Source organism: Pristiophorus japonicus, chromosome 4, assembly GCF_044704955.1.
Source record: "Pristiophorus japonicus isolate sPriJap1 chromosome 4, sPriJap1.hap1, whole genome shotgun sequence".
Lineage (NCBI taxonomy): Eukaryota > Metazoa > Chordata > Chondrichthyes > Pristiophoridae > Pristiophorus > Pristiophorus japonicus.
Genome location: NC_091980.1, coordinates 237,133,775 through 237,151,277, shown reverse-complemented (window position 1 = coordinate 237,151,277; position 17,503 = coordinate 237,133,775). Strand labels below are relative to the sequence as shown.

At 41.2% G+C, this 17,503-nt stretch overlaps 1 protein-coding gene across 4 annotated transcripts in view; it reads left to right on the top strand.

The window, feature by feature from the left end:
* Nucleotides 1-17,503, top strand: part of samd4a (sterile alpha motif domain containing 4A) — a 218,623-nt gene that overhangs the window by 117,027 nt on the left and 84,093 nt on the right. For 3 of the 4 annotated variants that reach the window (XM_070879186.1, XM_070879185.1, XM_070879187.1), the window contains one exon: nt 14,108-14,371. The exons of the other annotated variant lie outside the window; for it this stretch is intronic. In XM_070879186.1, the coding sequence (XP_070735287.1) occupies nt 14,108-14,371 (264 nt within the window). The remainder of the gene's footprint in view (nt 1-14,107; nt 14,372-17,503) is intronic. 4 annotated transcript variants of the gene reach the window in all.

The following is a 17,503-nucleotide window of genomic DNA, read 5'->3' as shown; positions in this document are numbered from 1 at the left end:
CGGCGAGAGAGAAGCGTGGGGGTCTGGTCGGAGCGGGTGTCTGGTAGGGGGGGGGGAAAGCGGGTCTCTGGGTGGGGGGGGGGGGGAGCAGGTGTCGGGTCGGGGTGGGGGGGGAGCGGGTGTCGAGTCTCTGGTCGGGGCGGGGGGGGGGGGAGCGGGTGTCTGGTCGGCGGAGGGGGGGGGGGGAGGGGGGGAGGGGGGGAGGGTGCGAGTGTCGGGTCTGGTCGGGCGGGGAGCAGGAGCTGGCCGTGGGAGGAGCCTCATTCACGCAGCCCCAGTGAGGCCATTGGGCCAGGGCTAGGGGCTGCGTGCTTCGGGCCCCTCCCACACAGTTCGGCGCCTGGAGCTACTGCATTTGCGTGCCGACTGTAGCGCGCATGTGCAGAGGTCCCGGCACTGTTTTCAGCGCCGGGACCTGGCTCCGCCCCCACCACAGCTCGTGCTGGCTGCGCCGAGGGCCACAGGACCTGGAAGTTGGTGGAGAATACCGAGGATTTTTTTAGGCGCGAAAAACGGGCGCCCAGCTCGGAGGGGCGCCCGTTTTTTTTCTTGTGGAAACTTGGGCCCAGTATGTCTTGAGATAGTAGCTTGTCGACTCCAGCTAGAAGGTTGGTATCTAATTCATGCCCATGTTCGTTGCACCTCAGATGCCACACCGTTCGACATGCTAAATGCTGTCCATATTTGTTCTTGATTTAAGTGAAATTCTATATTTGTATTTCAGTGATATCACTGAACCTACCAAAGAACCCACTACAAATAGGAACAAGAAATACCAATTGGGAATTTTCAAAACTTAAAAAGCTAAATGGAAAGTCCACAATCAGTTTCTGATTGTAGAAAATGCCAATTAAAAAAATTATAAAATTGCTCCAATTATGTTTTGAAAATCATTTGACCTGATATTTTGGTTTCTCACTCAACTGAAAAACTTGGTACTGGAAATAAGATTTGTAACATAATGGATATAAAAATAACACAATTTACAATACAGTAATTAAATTTACAAAACACTAGTTTTTTGTATCTTTGAAAAGTCATGAACCGCTTTTTCCATCAGCGGCTTGCAAAACTTGGGCTCAAGTTCAAGGAGCTTTTCCAAGCCAAGGTTCTGTCAGCTGAAAGTTGACTGAATTTAAATCCCAAAATGACTGCAATAAACAGCCAGGGAAGCTATTGCTAAGATTAGTGAGTTAATTGTCAATGTTGCTTTAATGTTTTTCATACAACAAATCTGTTTAGTCTGTATCTGAGATAATTTTGACAGGGAAAAACTTTTTCTTTTTCTGGCTCTGACTCCCACTCTCATTCAACAAGATTGGCTACGTCCTCCTCCGTGACGTTGCTTGGCTCCATCCCTGTCTCAGCTCATCATCTGCTGAAACCCTCATCCATACCTTTGTTACCTCCATACTTTACTATTCCCGTGCCCTCCTGGCCAGCCTCTCATCTTCCACCCTCCATAAACTTGAGCTCAATCAACACTCTGCTGCCCGTATCCAAACCCTCAGCACACCTGTTCACACATCATCCCTGTGCTCGCAGACCTACATTGGCTCCTGTTCTGGCAATGCCTTGATTTTAAAAATTTGCATCCTGGTTTTAAAATCACTTCATAGCCTCACCCCTGTCTAGTTCTAAAAGCTCTTCCAGCCCTACAACCCTCAGAGATCTCTCTGCTCCTCCAATTCTGGCCTAATGCGCATCCCCGATTTATATCACTCCACCATTGGTGGCTGTGCTTTCAGCTGCCAAGAACCTAAGCTCTGGAATTCCCTCTGAAAACCTATCCGCCTCTCTCTCTTCTCCTTTTAAGATATTCCTTCACACCTTCCTCTTTGATAAAGCTTTTGGGCATCTGTTCTAATATTGCCTTCTATTGCTTGGTGTCAAGTTTTGTTTGATAACAATCCTGGGAAGCAACTTGGAATGTTTTACTATGTTAAAAGCATTGTATAAATGCAAGCGGGCTCTTGGGCTCTATGTCTCTCGCTTTTAGAAAACTGTGTATCTGGGGTAAACAGAGTTGTCTAATTACAAAATCGGGTTGGCTTTAAAGCACCAGAATTTTGAAAATTATTGATAGAAAGTAATTGCCTCCTGTTTCTTTTTTAATATTCGTTCCTGGGATATGGGCGTCGCTGGCAAGGCCAGCATTTATTGCACATCCCTAATTGCCCTTGAGAAGGTGATGGTGAGCCGCTGCCTTGAACAGCTGCAGTCCTTGTTGTGAAGGGACTCCCAAAGTGCTGTTGGGGAGGGAATTCCAGAAGTTTGACCCAGTGACGATGAAGGAACAGCGATATATTTCCAAGTCAGGATAGTGTATAACTTGAAAGGGAACTTGCAGGTGATGGTTTTCCCAAGCGCCTGCTGCTCTTGTCCTTCTAGGTGAGGTTGCAGGTTTGGGAGATGTTGCCGAAGAAGCCTTGGTGAGTTGCTGCAGTGCATCTTGCAGATAGTATACAGGTAGTGGATGGGGTGCTAATCAAGTGGGCTGCTTGTTCTGGATAGTGTCGAGATTCTTGAGCGTTGTTGGAGTTGCATTCATCCAGGCAATTGGAGAATATTTCATCATACCCCTGATATAGCCTTGTAAATGGTGGAAAGGTTTTGGGGAGTCGAGGTGAGACACTCGTTACAGAATACCCAACCTGTGACCTGTTCTTGTTGCCACAGTATTAATGTGACAGGTCCAAATAAGGTTCTGACCAATGATGACCCCCAGGACGTTAACGGTGTGGGATTCGGCGATGGTAATGCCATTGAAGAATATGGGGAGGTGGTTAGCCTCTCACTTGTTGGAGATAGTCATTGCCTGGCACTTGTGGCACGAATGTTACTTGCCACTTTACAGGCCAAGCCTGAATGTCATCCAGGACTTGCTGCGTGCGGGCATGGAATGCTTTATTATCTGAGGAGTTGCGAATGGAACTGAACACAGTGTAATCATCAGCGAACTCCCCACTTCTGACCTTATGGAGGGAAGTTGCTGAAGGTGGTTGGGCCTAGGTCACTGCCCTGAGGAACTTGTGCAGTGATGACTTAGGGTTGAGATGATTGACCTCCAGCAACCACAACTTGTTTCTAAGCTGTGCCCTCCCTTTGCAGAAAGAGGCAGCCTTAATTGTATTCTGAGAGTTGTAGTCTGTTAGTGTGAGCTACACCAGTGTATTCTGGATGTCTGCTACCTGTGTCTGATCCTCTTTGCTCAGAAACCTGGGCAAGTGGTAATATTTGGTTTCCAATACAGACAGGCATTCAGAGCCAATTTTTTCCTAAAGATACCAAAACGCATGAATCAGCAGTGTAGGTTTGCTTAATAATGTGAATTTTTTGTTTTTCTTGTGTTAGAAGAACCTACTTGAGGTGATTGGCAGCCATGAATTTTTAAAAAATTATTGCAAGTGATTTAATTAGCTACCCTATTTCCTGATTGCCAATTGATTATTTTTATTCCTGCTTGCTATTTGTTCATAGATATGTTCTGTGCCTTTTAGTTGTGATCTTGTTTGTCTGAAATATTTTTATAAATCTGGTGCAAGTGCAATGACTTGATGTGTGACGCGTGCTAGATGCAAGATTTTAATATACATGTTGCATCTTGAATGTGAGCGTTATACAACAGAATTCTAATTTTCCATGAACCAATCAATATCTAATAGGATGGTGAGTTGTCAACTTGGAGCTAGAGCAGTACATACTGAAAAAAGGTTGGAAGGGATACAGAAAGGGGCAGAGGTGGTTGTCTACGTGGGGAATAAATAATACAAGAAGTAATGTAGGTTCCTTAAAAGTCACAATCGAGGATTATCTCTATGCTTAAAGATATGGGTTGCAAAGAAATGCTTTCTGATATAATTCCATTGTTTTGGGAAAGGAAGGGAGTTCAAGGAAATTGAGAATGTAGATAAATGGCTGGCAGCAACAACAATGCTGCCTTCATAACAAATTGAGAACACTTAAAATAAAAAAGGACTGATACAAGAGATGTGGTTGTCCTAGATTAAGTAAGCATGAAGGGACTTGAGGCAGTGACTGGAAATTATTTGGACTAGATAGATGGAGGTGAGGAAGAAAGTCAGCAAGAAAACATCACGGGCAAGATGGCTTGTTGGATAGAAGATGGACAATAGGCAGGTATACAGAGAAAAAAGTGAACCAAAGACACAAAATGTAGACAATGGAGGACATAGAAGGTGGTAAATCTATAATGTGTGCAAGAAACATCAGGAATAAAATGTCAAAACTGGCAGTAGAAAACTATGATGCTGTGGGAATAACAAGAAATATGGCCAGATCCAGAAAAGGAACACTGGTTGAACATTTCAGAGGTACAAAGTACCAAGGAAAGGACATGGTGTAGTCCTATATATTGGGGACACTTGGGAGGCAAATGAAGTTGATTCTATGGGAGGGGCATACTACAAAATGAACTACTCTGGTTAGACACCTCAAATATGAAAAAGTCTTACGATTACATGAGGAATATCGATAGTTGCTCTGTTAAACAATAGGAAGCGTCTGAGAGCAGGACAATTATTTAATTGGGAGATTTCATTCAACCAAATATAAACTGTGCTAGTATTGTCAACTGAGTTATTAAATGTAATACATGACTGCTTTATGACCTAGTATATCAAGGAAGCCATGAGAGGCACTGTTCATCTTTTTTTCTACTTAATGCCGATCACATTTAGGAAATTTAAAGTCTGAGCACCCCAGAGCGATAGCGATCACAGAATGATCAAGTTCAACATGATCTGGGATTTAGAAATACCCAAGACCAGGAATCTGGTTTATAAATGAGGGAACACCACGGGAAATGGACGGGGCTAGGTTGCACAACTATTCAGTAGAAGACCAGTGGAACACACATATAGAAACAATGAGCATGCAAGATGAATGCATTTCTAAAACTTAACAAGGTCAGATGAAACAAATTTGACCCTAAATGGAATAACAAACAAATTAAAAGTGAAATAAAGAGGAAAAGCAATCTTTACAAATCCTGCAGAGAGAAAGTGGAAGGTATTTGCTGGGATGAATGTAAGAAAATGCAGAAATGTGTTATAAGGATGATCAGATTTCGGTCCAGCAAAAAATAGGCTAAACATGATAGTAAAAACTATTTCAGGACCATAACCGTAAGGAGGCAATCAAGAGATGGGAACTCTAAAAGACGCGAACCGATTTGAAACACCATCACAAAACAGTGAAAATTCTGAATGACTGACTACTTCCTCTATGCATTCAGAAGAGAAGCTATGAGCAATATACCCTCCCTATACTTAACATATGTCGGAGGAAGTCATAACCAAACTGTAGAGTACCCTAGTCATACTGCACATCAAGTACTGCATCTGGTCACTGAGACATGAAAAAGAAATTCAAGTACTCAAAGCAGTGCAGAGAGAGCCATGAGGCTGATTCGTAGGCCCATAAATTGGATTGTGCGACGCTCATTTTTCAGGCAAAAAGCGGGCACTGAAGGGTCCAATAAGGTGTGTGGCCTATGCGCGCTCATTCCATGCTGGGTATCTGCCACACCCCATTTTGGTTCGGGGGCCCTGTAGTTGTCAACCTGTAACATCTATTTCAGGCCTGTTTCGAAACTGGTTTACGCCTGACTGCAGTTTGTAACGTACATGCTGCGGTCAGTTTTCTCAGGCTCACAGCAGCCAAACACGCAGTCTTAAAAGGGACTAATAAACATAAGAGCTGCCAGTGTACCCCGCACGGCTGCCTTTTAGTTTTGTATTTTTGAGCATTTAAAAGTTCATTAATAATTTGAGTATTGAAGAATTAGTATGAAAACTTTTTACTGCAGCTACTTTTAACAAGTCCAGTCCCGAGACTGCGTTTTTGTCATTTTTGCAGTCAGTTCTAACTTAAAGAGCAGTTTTAGTTCTTTCTGCAATCATACTTTGGAAGAAAGTTGCTGCTGTAATGCCAGTATACCAACATCACATACATTTATTATCATCTTTCTGTAAGATACATTTATTTTTTGCACCTAACAATAACTAAAGTTCCTCATGGAGGACAGGACAAAGAGTGGGAGAGCAATAGTGATAGGGGATTTGATTGTAAGGGGAATAGATAGGCGTTTCTGTGGCCGCAACCGAGACTCCAGGATGGTATGTTGCTTCCCTGGTGGAAGGGACAAGGATGTCTCAGAGCGGGTGCAGGACATTCTGAAAAGGGAGGGTGAACAGCCAGATGTCGTGGTGCATATAGTTACCAACGATAGAGGTAAAAAACGGGAATGAGGTCCTATAAGATGAATTTAAGGAGCTAGGAGCTAAATTAAAAAGTAGGACCTCAAAAGTAGTAATCTCGGGATTGCTACCAGTGCCACGTGCTAGTCAGAGTAGGAATGGCAGGATAGCTCAGATGAATACGTGGCTTGAGCAGTGGTGCAGCAGGGAGGGATTCAAATTCCTGGGGCATTGGAACCGGTTCTGGGGGAGGTGGGACCAGTACAAACCGGATGGTCTGTACCTGGGCAGGACCGGAACCAATGTCCAAGGGGGAGTGTTTGCTAGTGCTGTTGGGGAGGAGTTAAACTAATACGGCAGGGGGATGGGAACCAATGCAGGGAGACAGAGGGAAACAAAATGGAGACAGAAGCAAAAGACAGAAAGGAGATGAGTAAAAGTGGAGGGCAGAGAAACCCAAGGCAAAAAACAAAAAGGGCCACTATACAGCAAAATTCTAAAGGGTCAAAAAGTGGAATAAAAAGGCAAGCCTGAAAACTCTGTGCCTCAATGTGAGGAGTATTCGGAACTCAGGAGAGGGTTCTGAGCTAGTTAGAGTGAGTGAGAGCTCAGATGAACAGGACCCCAAGAAAGAATGCAAAAGGCAGGAGGCAACAGAGCAGAGTAGCACTGGGGTAAGGATAAACCACAAGGTGATAGGAAGGGACAATATGTATGAATATAAGGGGGCTGTAGGAGGGGTCAAAAGTAAAAATCATGGTTTAAAAAAATAGTATTAAAACACTCTACCTAAACGCATGCAGCATTCGAAACACAGTAAATGAGTTGACGGCACAAATCATTACAAATGGGTATGATTTGGTGGCCGCTACAGAAACGTGGTTGCAGGGTGGCCAAAACTGGGAATTAAACATACAGGGATATCTGACAATTCGGAAGGATAGACAAGAAGGGAAAGGAGGTGGGGTAGCTCTGTTAATAAAGGATGATATCAGGGCAGTTGTGAGAGATGATATTGGCTCTAATGAACAAAATGTTGAATCATTGTGGGTGGAGATTAGAGATAGTAAGGGGAAAAAGTCACTGGTGGGCGTAGTTTATAGGCCGCCAAATAATAACTTCACGGTGGGGCGGACAATAATCAAAGGAATAATGGAGGCATGTGAAAAAGGAACGGCAGTACTCATGGGGGATTTTAACCTACATATCGATTGGTCAAATCAAATCGCACGGGGTAGCCTGGAGGAGGAATTCATAGAATGCATACGGGATTGTTTCTTAGAACAGTATGTTACAGAACCTACAAGGGAGCAAGCTATCTTAGATCTGGTCCTGTGTAATGAGTCAGGAATAATAAAAGATCCTCTCGGAATGAGTGATCACAGTATGGTTGAATTTGTAATACAGATTGAGGGTGAGGAAGTAATGTCTCAAACGAGCGTACTATGCTTAAACAAAGGGGACTACAGTGGGATGAGGGCAGAGTTGGCTAAAGTAGACTGGGAACACGGACTAAACGGTGACACAATTGAGGAACAGTGGAGGACTTTTAAGGAGCTCTTTCATAGTGCTCAACAAAAATATATTCCAGTGAAAAAGAAGGGCGGTAAGAGAAGGGATAACCAGCCGTGGATAACCAAGGAAATAAAGGAGAGTATCAAATTAAAAATCAATGCGTATAAGGTGGCCAAGGTTAGTGGGAAACGAGAAGATTGGGAAAATTTTAAACGACAGCAAAGAATGACTAAGAAAGCAATAAGGAAAGGAAAGATAGATTACAAAAGTAAACTTGCGCAAAACATAAAAACCGATAGTAAAAGCTTTTACCGATATATAAAATGGAAAAGAGTGACTCAAGTAAATGTTGGTCCCTTAGATGATGAGAAGGGGGATTTAATAATGGGAAATGTGGAAATGGTTGAGACCTTAAACAATTATTTTGCTTCGGTCTTCACAGTGGAAGACACAAAAACCATGCCAAAAATTGCTGGTCATGGGAATGTGGGAAGGGAGGACCTTGAGGTAATCACTATCACTAGGGGGGTAGTGCTGGACAGGCTAATGGGACTCAAGGTAGACAAGTCCCCTGGTCCTGATGAAATGCATCCCAGGGTATTAAAAGAGATGGCAGAAGTTATAGCAGATGCATTCGTTATAATCTACCAAAATTCTCTGGACTCTGGGGAGGTACCAGTGGATTGGAAAGCAGCTAATGTAACGCCTCTGTTTAAAAAAGGGGGCAGACAAAAGGCAGGTAACTATAGGCCAGTTAGTTTAACATCTGTAGTGGAGAAAATGCTTGAAGCTATCATTAAGGAAGAAATAGTGGGACATCACGATCGTGCAATCAAGCAAATGCAACATGGATTCATGAAGGAGAAATTATGTTTAATTAATTTACTGGAATTCTTTGAGGATATAACGAGCATGGTGGATAGAGGTGTACCGATGGATGTGGTGTATTTAGATTTCCAAAAGGCATTCGATAAGGTACCACACAAAAGGTTACTGCAGAAGATAAAGGTACGCGGAGTCAGAGGAAATGTATTCGCATGGATAGAGAATTGGCTGGCTAACAGAAAGCAGAGAGTCGGGATAAATGGGTCCTTTTCTGGTTGGAAATCGGTGGTTAGTGGTGTGCCACAGGGATCGGTGCTGGGACCACAACTGTTTACAATATACATAGATGACCTGGAAGAGAGGACAGAGTGTAGTGTAACAAAATGTGCAGATGGCACAAAGATTAGTGGGAAAGCGGGTTGTGTAGAGGACACAGAGAGGCTGCAAAGAGATTTGGATAGGTTAAGCGAATGGGCTAAGGTTTGGCAGATGGAATACAATGTCAGAAAATGTGAGGTCATCCACCTTGGGGGAAAAAAAACAGTAAAAGGGAATATTTGAATGGGGAGAAATTACAACATGCTGCGGTGCAGAGGGACCTGGGCTCCTTGTGCATGAATCCCAAAAAGTTGGTTTGCAGGTGCAGCAGGTAATCAGGAAGGCGAATGGAATATTGGCCTTCATTGCGAGAGGGATGGAGTACAAAAGCAGGGAGATCCTGCTGCGACTGTATAGGGTATTGGTGAGGCCGCACCGGAGTACTGCGTGCAGTTTTGGTCACCTTACTTAAGGAAGGATATATTAGCTTTGGAGGGGGTACAGAGACGATTCACTAGGCTGATTCCGGAGATTAGGGGGTTACCTTATGATGATAGATTGAGTAGACTGGGTCTTTACTCGTTGGAGTTCAAAAGGATGAGGTGTGATCTTATGGAAACATTCAAAATAATGAAAGGGATAGACAAGATAGAGGCAGAGAGGTTGTTTCCACTGCTCGGGGAGACTAGAACTAGGGGGCACAGCCTCAAAATATGGGGGAGCCAATTTAAAACCGAGCTGAGAAGGAATTTCTTCTCCCAGAGGGTTGTGAATCTGTGGAATTCTCTGCCCAAGGAAGCAGTTGAGGCTAGCTCATTGAATGTATTCAAATCACTGATAGATTTTTAACCAATAAGGGAATGAAGGGTTATGGGGAGCAGGCGGGTAAGTGGAGCTGAGTCCATGGCCAGATCAGCCATGATCTTGTTGAATGGCGGAGCAGGCTCGAGGGGCTAGATGGCCTACTCCTGTTCCTAATTTTTATGTTCTTATGTTCTTAAATGGACAACATGCCTATCTGCATCTTGTATAAAGAAGAGGCAAGTTTATGTTTCAGAGCTGATGAAGTATTACTACTAATGCAAGTTGTGGTCAACGGAACATAAACCTGACTTTTCCTTTTACAGATGTTGAAGAACCTGTTCTGTATTGTCGGGGTTTTCAATTTTTACTGGAAATTTCCAGCATTAGCAACTTTTCTTTTACTATCCAGTGTCACTGCCCTCGAGACCACATGAGTTCGTCAGATTTCTGTTTTTTTTTAACTTGCTGAGTAAACATGATCTGCAATGACATCATTGTTTTTCCTTTGGGTCGCTGACGCTACCTTCAGAATTTCAGGAGTGCGTCAGGAATCCTTGGGCGTGTCCATATTTGCAGAGAAACCCCCCCCCCCCTACCCCCACACAGTAAAATCTCAAAACTGCTATATGGTTCTTTATCTGCATTGCCTTTATTTAAAATGCTCTCTAGGGAGGGGGGAAACTAGAAAAAGAGTAGGGTGAAGAAAGTGAGTTATATTTTCTGGGTGAAAATGTGGCGTCAGGAGAACTTTGGTGAAGAACCTTGTCACTTATTTATTCAAATTATTTTACTGATTTCTAGCTTTCAAATTATTTAAGTTTTGTTTCCAATTTACATGTTTTCCCTTAATGCTGCACTGGTTGGGACACCAAGCACTGCAGAATGGAGTAGATGCTGTGTCTACTCGCTGCACAGAACCGATTTCCCAACCTTGAGATGTCATGAGATTATGTCGGTTGCCAAGTCTTTCAATTTAAAGATGAAAATTAATTTAAATTGTTAGGAATAATTTTCTGACATTTTTGTAACTGACGTGTAAAGAAATTTTCGCAATCCTGAAAGTACAAGATTATTGAAGAAAACTGGGTGGGGGGGGTGGGGACACGACATCTATAGTTATAAGTAGCGTGTATTTCTGATAACTCGCATAATACAATTAGTATCTGCTATGAGACTGTGACTAACTCGGATGAATATTCAGCATTTTTGCTGAGAACTGAAGTTACTATTTTAAGTACATTTAAATTCATGGGGCCTGGCTATGTATTTTTAAACTCTGCATTGAGATGCTATAGAGTAATAATTTAATTTCTGTGCTATTCAGGCAGATAAATTATTTTGGCCTTAATGTAATGTTGAGGTATCTTAAGTCATTTATGTTTGACTATGGCTAGCATGTAAGAATACAGTAGAATATTGTGACAAGCCTGGAAACCTGTAGTAGTGTATATAAATGAAGAATATTGTAAAAAATTTGAATTGTGAATTTAGAAAATATTTACATAAATACTTGCACAGAGTAGCATTTCCACACGAGTAACATATTGTGGGGGCTTTATAATTGGCTTACATTTCTTTCGGTGGGGAGCAATATTCCCTCTTACTTTTTTTTCAGTGCGTGGGCCCTTTAATTAGCTATGCGACCCATTTAAATGTTTGCCCATGTACGTTTTTTCTCATGAAAGCCAGTGCGTGGCCTGCATGGGGCCTCCAGAGTGCTGCGTGGTTGCATGGCCGCGCAGCTTAGTGGGAACTTTGGTGGGGGGCACATACAGGTGTGCATAAAATAATAGCTACAAAATTGTGTACAGCGTGCACCTGCATTTGCATGTTCTCCCAGCCTGTAAGGCTCCTTTCCCCCATCTCCTGAGCACAAATGCTAGGCATATTTATACCTAGAATAATACAATTTAAGTGGGCAAGTACAAAGAACATAAGAAAAACAGGAGTAGGCCATACAGCCCCTCGATAAGATCATGGCTGTTCTGATCATGGACTCAGCTCCACTTCCCCGCCCGCTCCCCATAACCCCTTATCCCCTTATCGCTTAAGAAACTGTCTATTTCTGTCTTAAATTTAGTCAATGTCCCAGCTTCCACAGCTCTCTGAGGCAGCGAATTCCACAGATTTACAACCCTCAGAAGAAATTCCTCCTCATCTGTTTTAAATGGGTGGCCCCTTATTGTAAGATCATGCCCTCTAGTTCTAGTCTCCCCCATCAGTGGAAACTTCCTCTCTGCATCCACCTTGTCAAGCCCCCTCCATAATCTTATACATTTCGATAAGATAACCCCTCATTCTTCTGAATTCCAATGAGTAGAGGTCCAACCTACTCAACCTTTCCTCAAAAATCAACCCCCTCATCCCCAGAATCAACCTAGTGAACCTTCTCTGAACTGCCTCCAAAGCAAGTATATCCTTTCGTAAATATGGCAACCAAAACTGCACGCAGTATTCCAGGTGTGGCCTCACCAATATCTTATATATCTGTAGCAAGACTTCCCTGCTTTCATACTCCATTCCCTTTGCAATAAAGACCAAGATACTATTGGCCTTCCTGATCACTTGCTGTACCTGCATATCATCCTTTTGTGTTTAATGCACAAGTACCCCCAGGTCCCGCTGTACTGTGGCACTTTGCAATCTTTCTCCATTTAAATAATAACTTACTTTTTGATTTTTTTTCTTGAGTCCTTATTCCTCCTGTTTCACAGGTTAGATTTAGCATATGTGAACCTATATTTTTTTTTGTGTAAACTAGTTAGCTGATTGTCACAGATGTTCCATTTGTGTGTTTCCACTAGGCAGAAGAAATATCTGCATGGTTTCCAATTATGGATGTCCACCTAAAGTTGGTTTATTCTCTAGAATAACGATGTGTGAGTGAATGTTGCTGTGTTCACGAAACTCTTAATAAATGGAAATTAAAGGAGCTGCAACTCCTGCTTAGCAGTTAGGAACAAAAACTGTGTGCATTTCACTAACTCTGTAATTTGTGCTCTGACCTAATAGTTATGTGTAACAGAAAAGGGGGATCTTGTGCAATATAAGACCTAAGAAGAGAGAATTTTTTTTCATGAGTTTCTGTTGAGTTTATTGGACTTGTTAACCACGGGGGGATAGGGTGTCAGCCATATGATCTCTCTGCAGTAAAATTTGTTAATGTAACTCCTCTCTCCTCTTGCCACATAATAATTTTCTTCATTCTTACATTGCTGCCTTGGTTGCAAGGTAAGCAAAAGTGTGTGTGTGTGTGTGTCTACAACATTGGTGAAATGTAGACGCTACCAATGGGTGACTATTAAAACTACCAATAGTTAACCATCAGACCAAAATTGAATTGAGATTTATTGAAAGAATTGGTGCTTTAAAATCACTATATAACAGATAACTAAAATATGACCACGTTCACAGTTGTATGTTATGATAGTTTGGTCGTTCAGATATAGTTATGACCTGCAAACAGTGATTTAATCCAAACTTACAGCCTACAAAACTGAATGTAATAGAACAATATAACTGTTTGTATAAGGGCATGTTCTAGTTATTGTGGCCACTGCTGTTGACGTATTCTGTTTTCATGTTATATAGCAATTCTAACAGTTTTTTCACTCCTGGCCCCCACTGTTATTTTCATTTTGCAAAATTGCATTGATGCACTAATATTTTAAATTGGTATCTATTAATTTCTACTTTGGGGCTAAATATTTTCTAAAGATGGTCTGAATGTTTGAAACTGAAGCCTTAGGGTGATTTGAGTCATCTGGGTCAAACACCAAGATTACTTTCTATCCAAAATATGCAACATTCCTTGTACTATGGCACCTTTAAGCTGGATATCTAGAAATGGAACGCATTTTTAGTTTTGTTGAACACTCAAATGGAGTACAAAATGTGAGATTTTGGCATGGAAGGAAAATGTTGCCTAGTAAAAACTTGATTTTTGCATCTTTATGCAAGTAATAGAAATAATTTACTAATTTGCTGTTCTGTGTGTATAATAAAATATATTAATTATGTGTGTGTAAAATAATATGGCTTTAGACCTGGATAGATTTTATTTTGGCCTCCAGTGCACCTATGAGCCCCAAGACCAATGTTGCTTTACATACTTCTCTGGCTCTGCCCATTTTGCATACAATAAATTTTGTTTTTTTTGAGAATATTGAGGAGGCCATTGATGAGCTATGGGCTTATGATGTCATGTGTGTAACCAAGCAAATCAAATTGTGATCTTGAGACTACAAAATCTAGATCCCAACATAAGATTGTTACAGGATTATAACTTCATAAAGGTCATGTATGATAAAAGCAAGAGCATATTTCTGTTTAAAACTGGCGCATTTGGTGGTTTACGGATATTAGACTTTGACACTTAATTGCTTTCGATGAATAACTATTCTATGTTATAATATGTTTTCTAGTTCTCTCAGGCCAGACACACCACAGCCCTCTGAAGCGTTCAGTATCTCTTACCCCACCAATCAATGTGCCAAATCAGCCTCTAGGTCATGGATGGATGTCCCATGAAGACCTGCGAGCAAGGGGACCTCAGTGTATCCCATCAGACCATGCTCCTCTCTCCCCACAGAGCAGTGTTGCTTCCTCGGGTAGCGGTGGGAGTGAGCATCTTGAAGATCAAGCAATGACACGTAATACATTCCAAGAAGAGGGCAGTGGCATGAAAGGTGGGTAACTTGTTAGAATGGTGTTCACTAAAGAAGAATATATAATTCCAAGGAGCTAGTGCAGAAATGGAGAGGGAGTGCTCCTGTTGTATTGTTAACATTGCTGATGTATTGTGCTCACCGATGCTGCAGTGGATTTTTGCGGTAAGGCTTTTCACTGTAATGTTAACTTAGTTAGATACTTCCTAAAGATTCCATAACTCTGGAATCTGCCACCAAATTTCATGTTAACTGGCAAAATGGTTGTGTCTACAGCTCAATCCAAAATTAGAAAAAGTTTGGGGAGAAAAAAAAGAATCAAAGCAATGAAGAACTTGCACAGCTAAGCTTTAAGTTTTTGTAGTTACTAATAGTGATAGATTTTTGGTTCTTCAAGATGCACAGCAGTGCATGTGATATTGTGGGTTTTATACTTCTATTCTACCCTACTGGGTCAGAGAGCAAAAGGAGGCTGTTGTCGTGACCAAAGGGTGCTATAAGTGTCCAAATTGTAACACATGGAACAAAGCAAAAAAATAAGCATTCTTTCAGATAATTGCTCAAAGAAATACTGTGCGCTCATTAGATGATGTGCAAAACATCTAATATTATACTGTAGGCAATCAATCCAGAAAAGCAAGCATCATTAGTTGTTGCGTTAGCTATAATATAGCTGTGGCTATAATAGGTGTTTTTCTATTTTTGAGAATAAGAATGTGTCTAACTTTAAGATAGAAGGAAAATCCAAAACACAATTGAAAGTGGACTAATAAAATATTTGTATTGCAGAGAATTATTAAAGTTTGGAGAGGTGGGAAAAATGAAATTTGCTGAGCATGGAGTTGAAAAAGATTGTGTGTAACAAAGTATTGTACGTGTTAAAGATTTCCATAAAAATTAATCTAAAATGTGTTTGTATTAACCTCCAGATGGATGTCAAATGAGGATCTGTGTCTTTGTCTCTTTGTAAGTGTACTGCGACTGCTGCTGATTAAAAAAAACTAGAGCAATTTTATATTCATCTTCCTGATTATTGGTTAATGGCTATCCTGTCCCTATGGCGGAAATAAAATGTTAAAATTTATCTCTGGTGTGGATCCAGTCACTGATAATTTTGGCTGATACTTGGCTACAAATAAAATTTTAGGATCTGTTGAATGCTGATTCTAAGCCATGCATGCTGTATTGTATTTTTGTAACTTTTTAAGGGAGCAGTGACTAGGTGCCGACAAATTTCTTTGTGGCCAAAGCAGCAGCTAAATTGAGACTTGGCCATGTGTTTTTATTTAGCTGACAAATCTAGTGCATTTCTCAACTAGTGGCAGTGCCAAAATAACCATTCAGTGGTCAAATGACTTGTACTTTGTATCCAACTACAGCGTCTGTTTGTGGCCTGTGACCTATCAACAAGTTGTTTGTCACTGTGTACTGCTTTCTTGCCTGACTCAGCAGGATATTGACAGCAGGTTCAGATGACTGTTACGTGATGAGATATACCCAGTTCAAATAACCCCCAAAATATTCAATTGATGAAGCAGCTGAATACTTAAGAAATCACTATAAATCTCTCATCTCTGTCAGAAATTGTATCAGTTGATAACAAAACTACCCAAGCAGTATAAGCTTCAGGCACAGGCCAAACAATCTTAAAATGTAGCAAGATAACATTGAAAGAACCTGATAAGAGGAAGAAACCAACACCGAGGAGAGACTGAACTTTTCAGTATATTGGTGAATCATGTGTAAAAGTGCATGCAGTGGATTTGTGTCTGCATTGAGCACTGAGATTCATTGCAAGCAGTCTTTGCATTGTAATGCCTATTTCCAAAGTGCTTCAGAAAGCTGCCATGTCTGGGAAATTTTCACTCCAAACTGGTAATGTTAAAGAAGCTTTCACTTGCATACAAGAACAATTCTTTTGAGCTTATTCAGAAAATAAATCTTAAGGGTGACTTTAATTTTTCTAACAAGATTACTTGTGGATGCTAAAAACATCTATACAAGTATGTGTCAAAATCTGGCACATCTGTACTGAGGATGTTTTTGCTACCTTTTATATGACGACCCTGATTTCTGGCACCACTAACTAACTAATGTACACATTCTAGTTGGGCGATGGATAACATTAAACTGCTGAACCATATCTTTATCAACTGGTAAAAGTTACGTAGGGGTACTGTTGCTGGCATAGTTAAAGAAAGCTGTGATGTTTTTGGGACTACTTCATCTTCTGGTGGTTAAAGGTGAATACTGGTGGTCCAGATTTTAACTTTGGAGAACCAGAGTTCATATTCAGATTACTTGGGCTGTGAAAATTGTTCTAAAGCCCAACTTCAGATGCTAATTCCTACATAATGGATAGTGCTCAGTTGAGAAAGCAAATAAATAAGTGAATACTTAATTATTTTCTTGTATAAACCAAATGGGTTACAACCTATAGTGTAAGGAAGTAAAGCTGAGACAGACTGGTGAGAAATTGGACTGAAGCATCGTGAAATGTTTTTTTTGATGCAAAAAAATGCTTGCATTTAGATAGTGCCTTATCGTGTATCTGAAAAATACCTCAAAGCACTTTGCATGGTAGTGTGAATTACTTGGTAAGTGTAGTCATTGTTCTAAATTATGGGAAGAGAGTATAAAGTGGATACATACTCCACATGTCTATATTTGGGTGCACATTTGTAGTTGAAATAGTACTGTCAATTATCTGCCAGGATGCAAAAAATGGCTGACTAACCCCTGGTATGAAAGTTTAGTGCTGTGTATTAATTATTTTAGCGAGTACTTGGAATGGTCCAACTAGTGATTATCCTCTGTCCTCCTTGGGGGGGGGGGGGATGCTTTAGGATCGATACCCCAGACAATATATTGTTGGAACCAAGTTACCCCTGTGATAGATTTGGTAATCCAATCCTGAATTCAGTAGGTCTGCAGTTCTCTGTTGCACTTTTGATGACTTGTGCCCCTGAGGACAATTTTCTATGTTAAAGGTGCTATATAAATCCAAATTGACAGTGGTAGCCAATACCAGCACTACCATCTCTTCCCTCTTTTCCCCCTCCTGTCCTACCCCAAATCTGGCTCAGTTATGGAACCTGTATTGGTAGACTTCTTACTGGGTGCCAGGATTCTTCTCCCTTGGCTCCAGATACC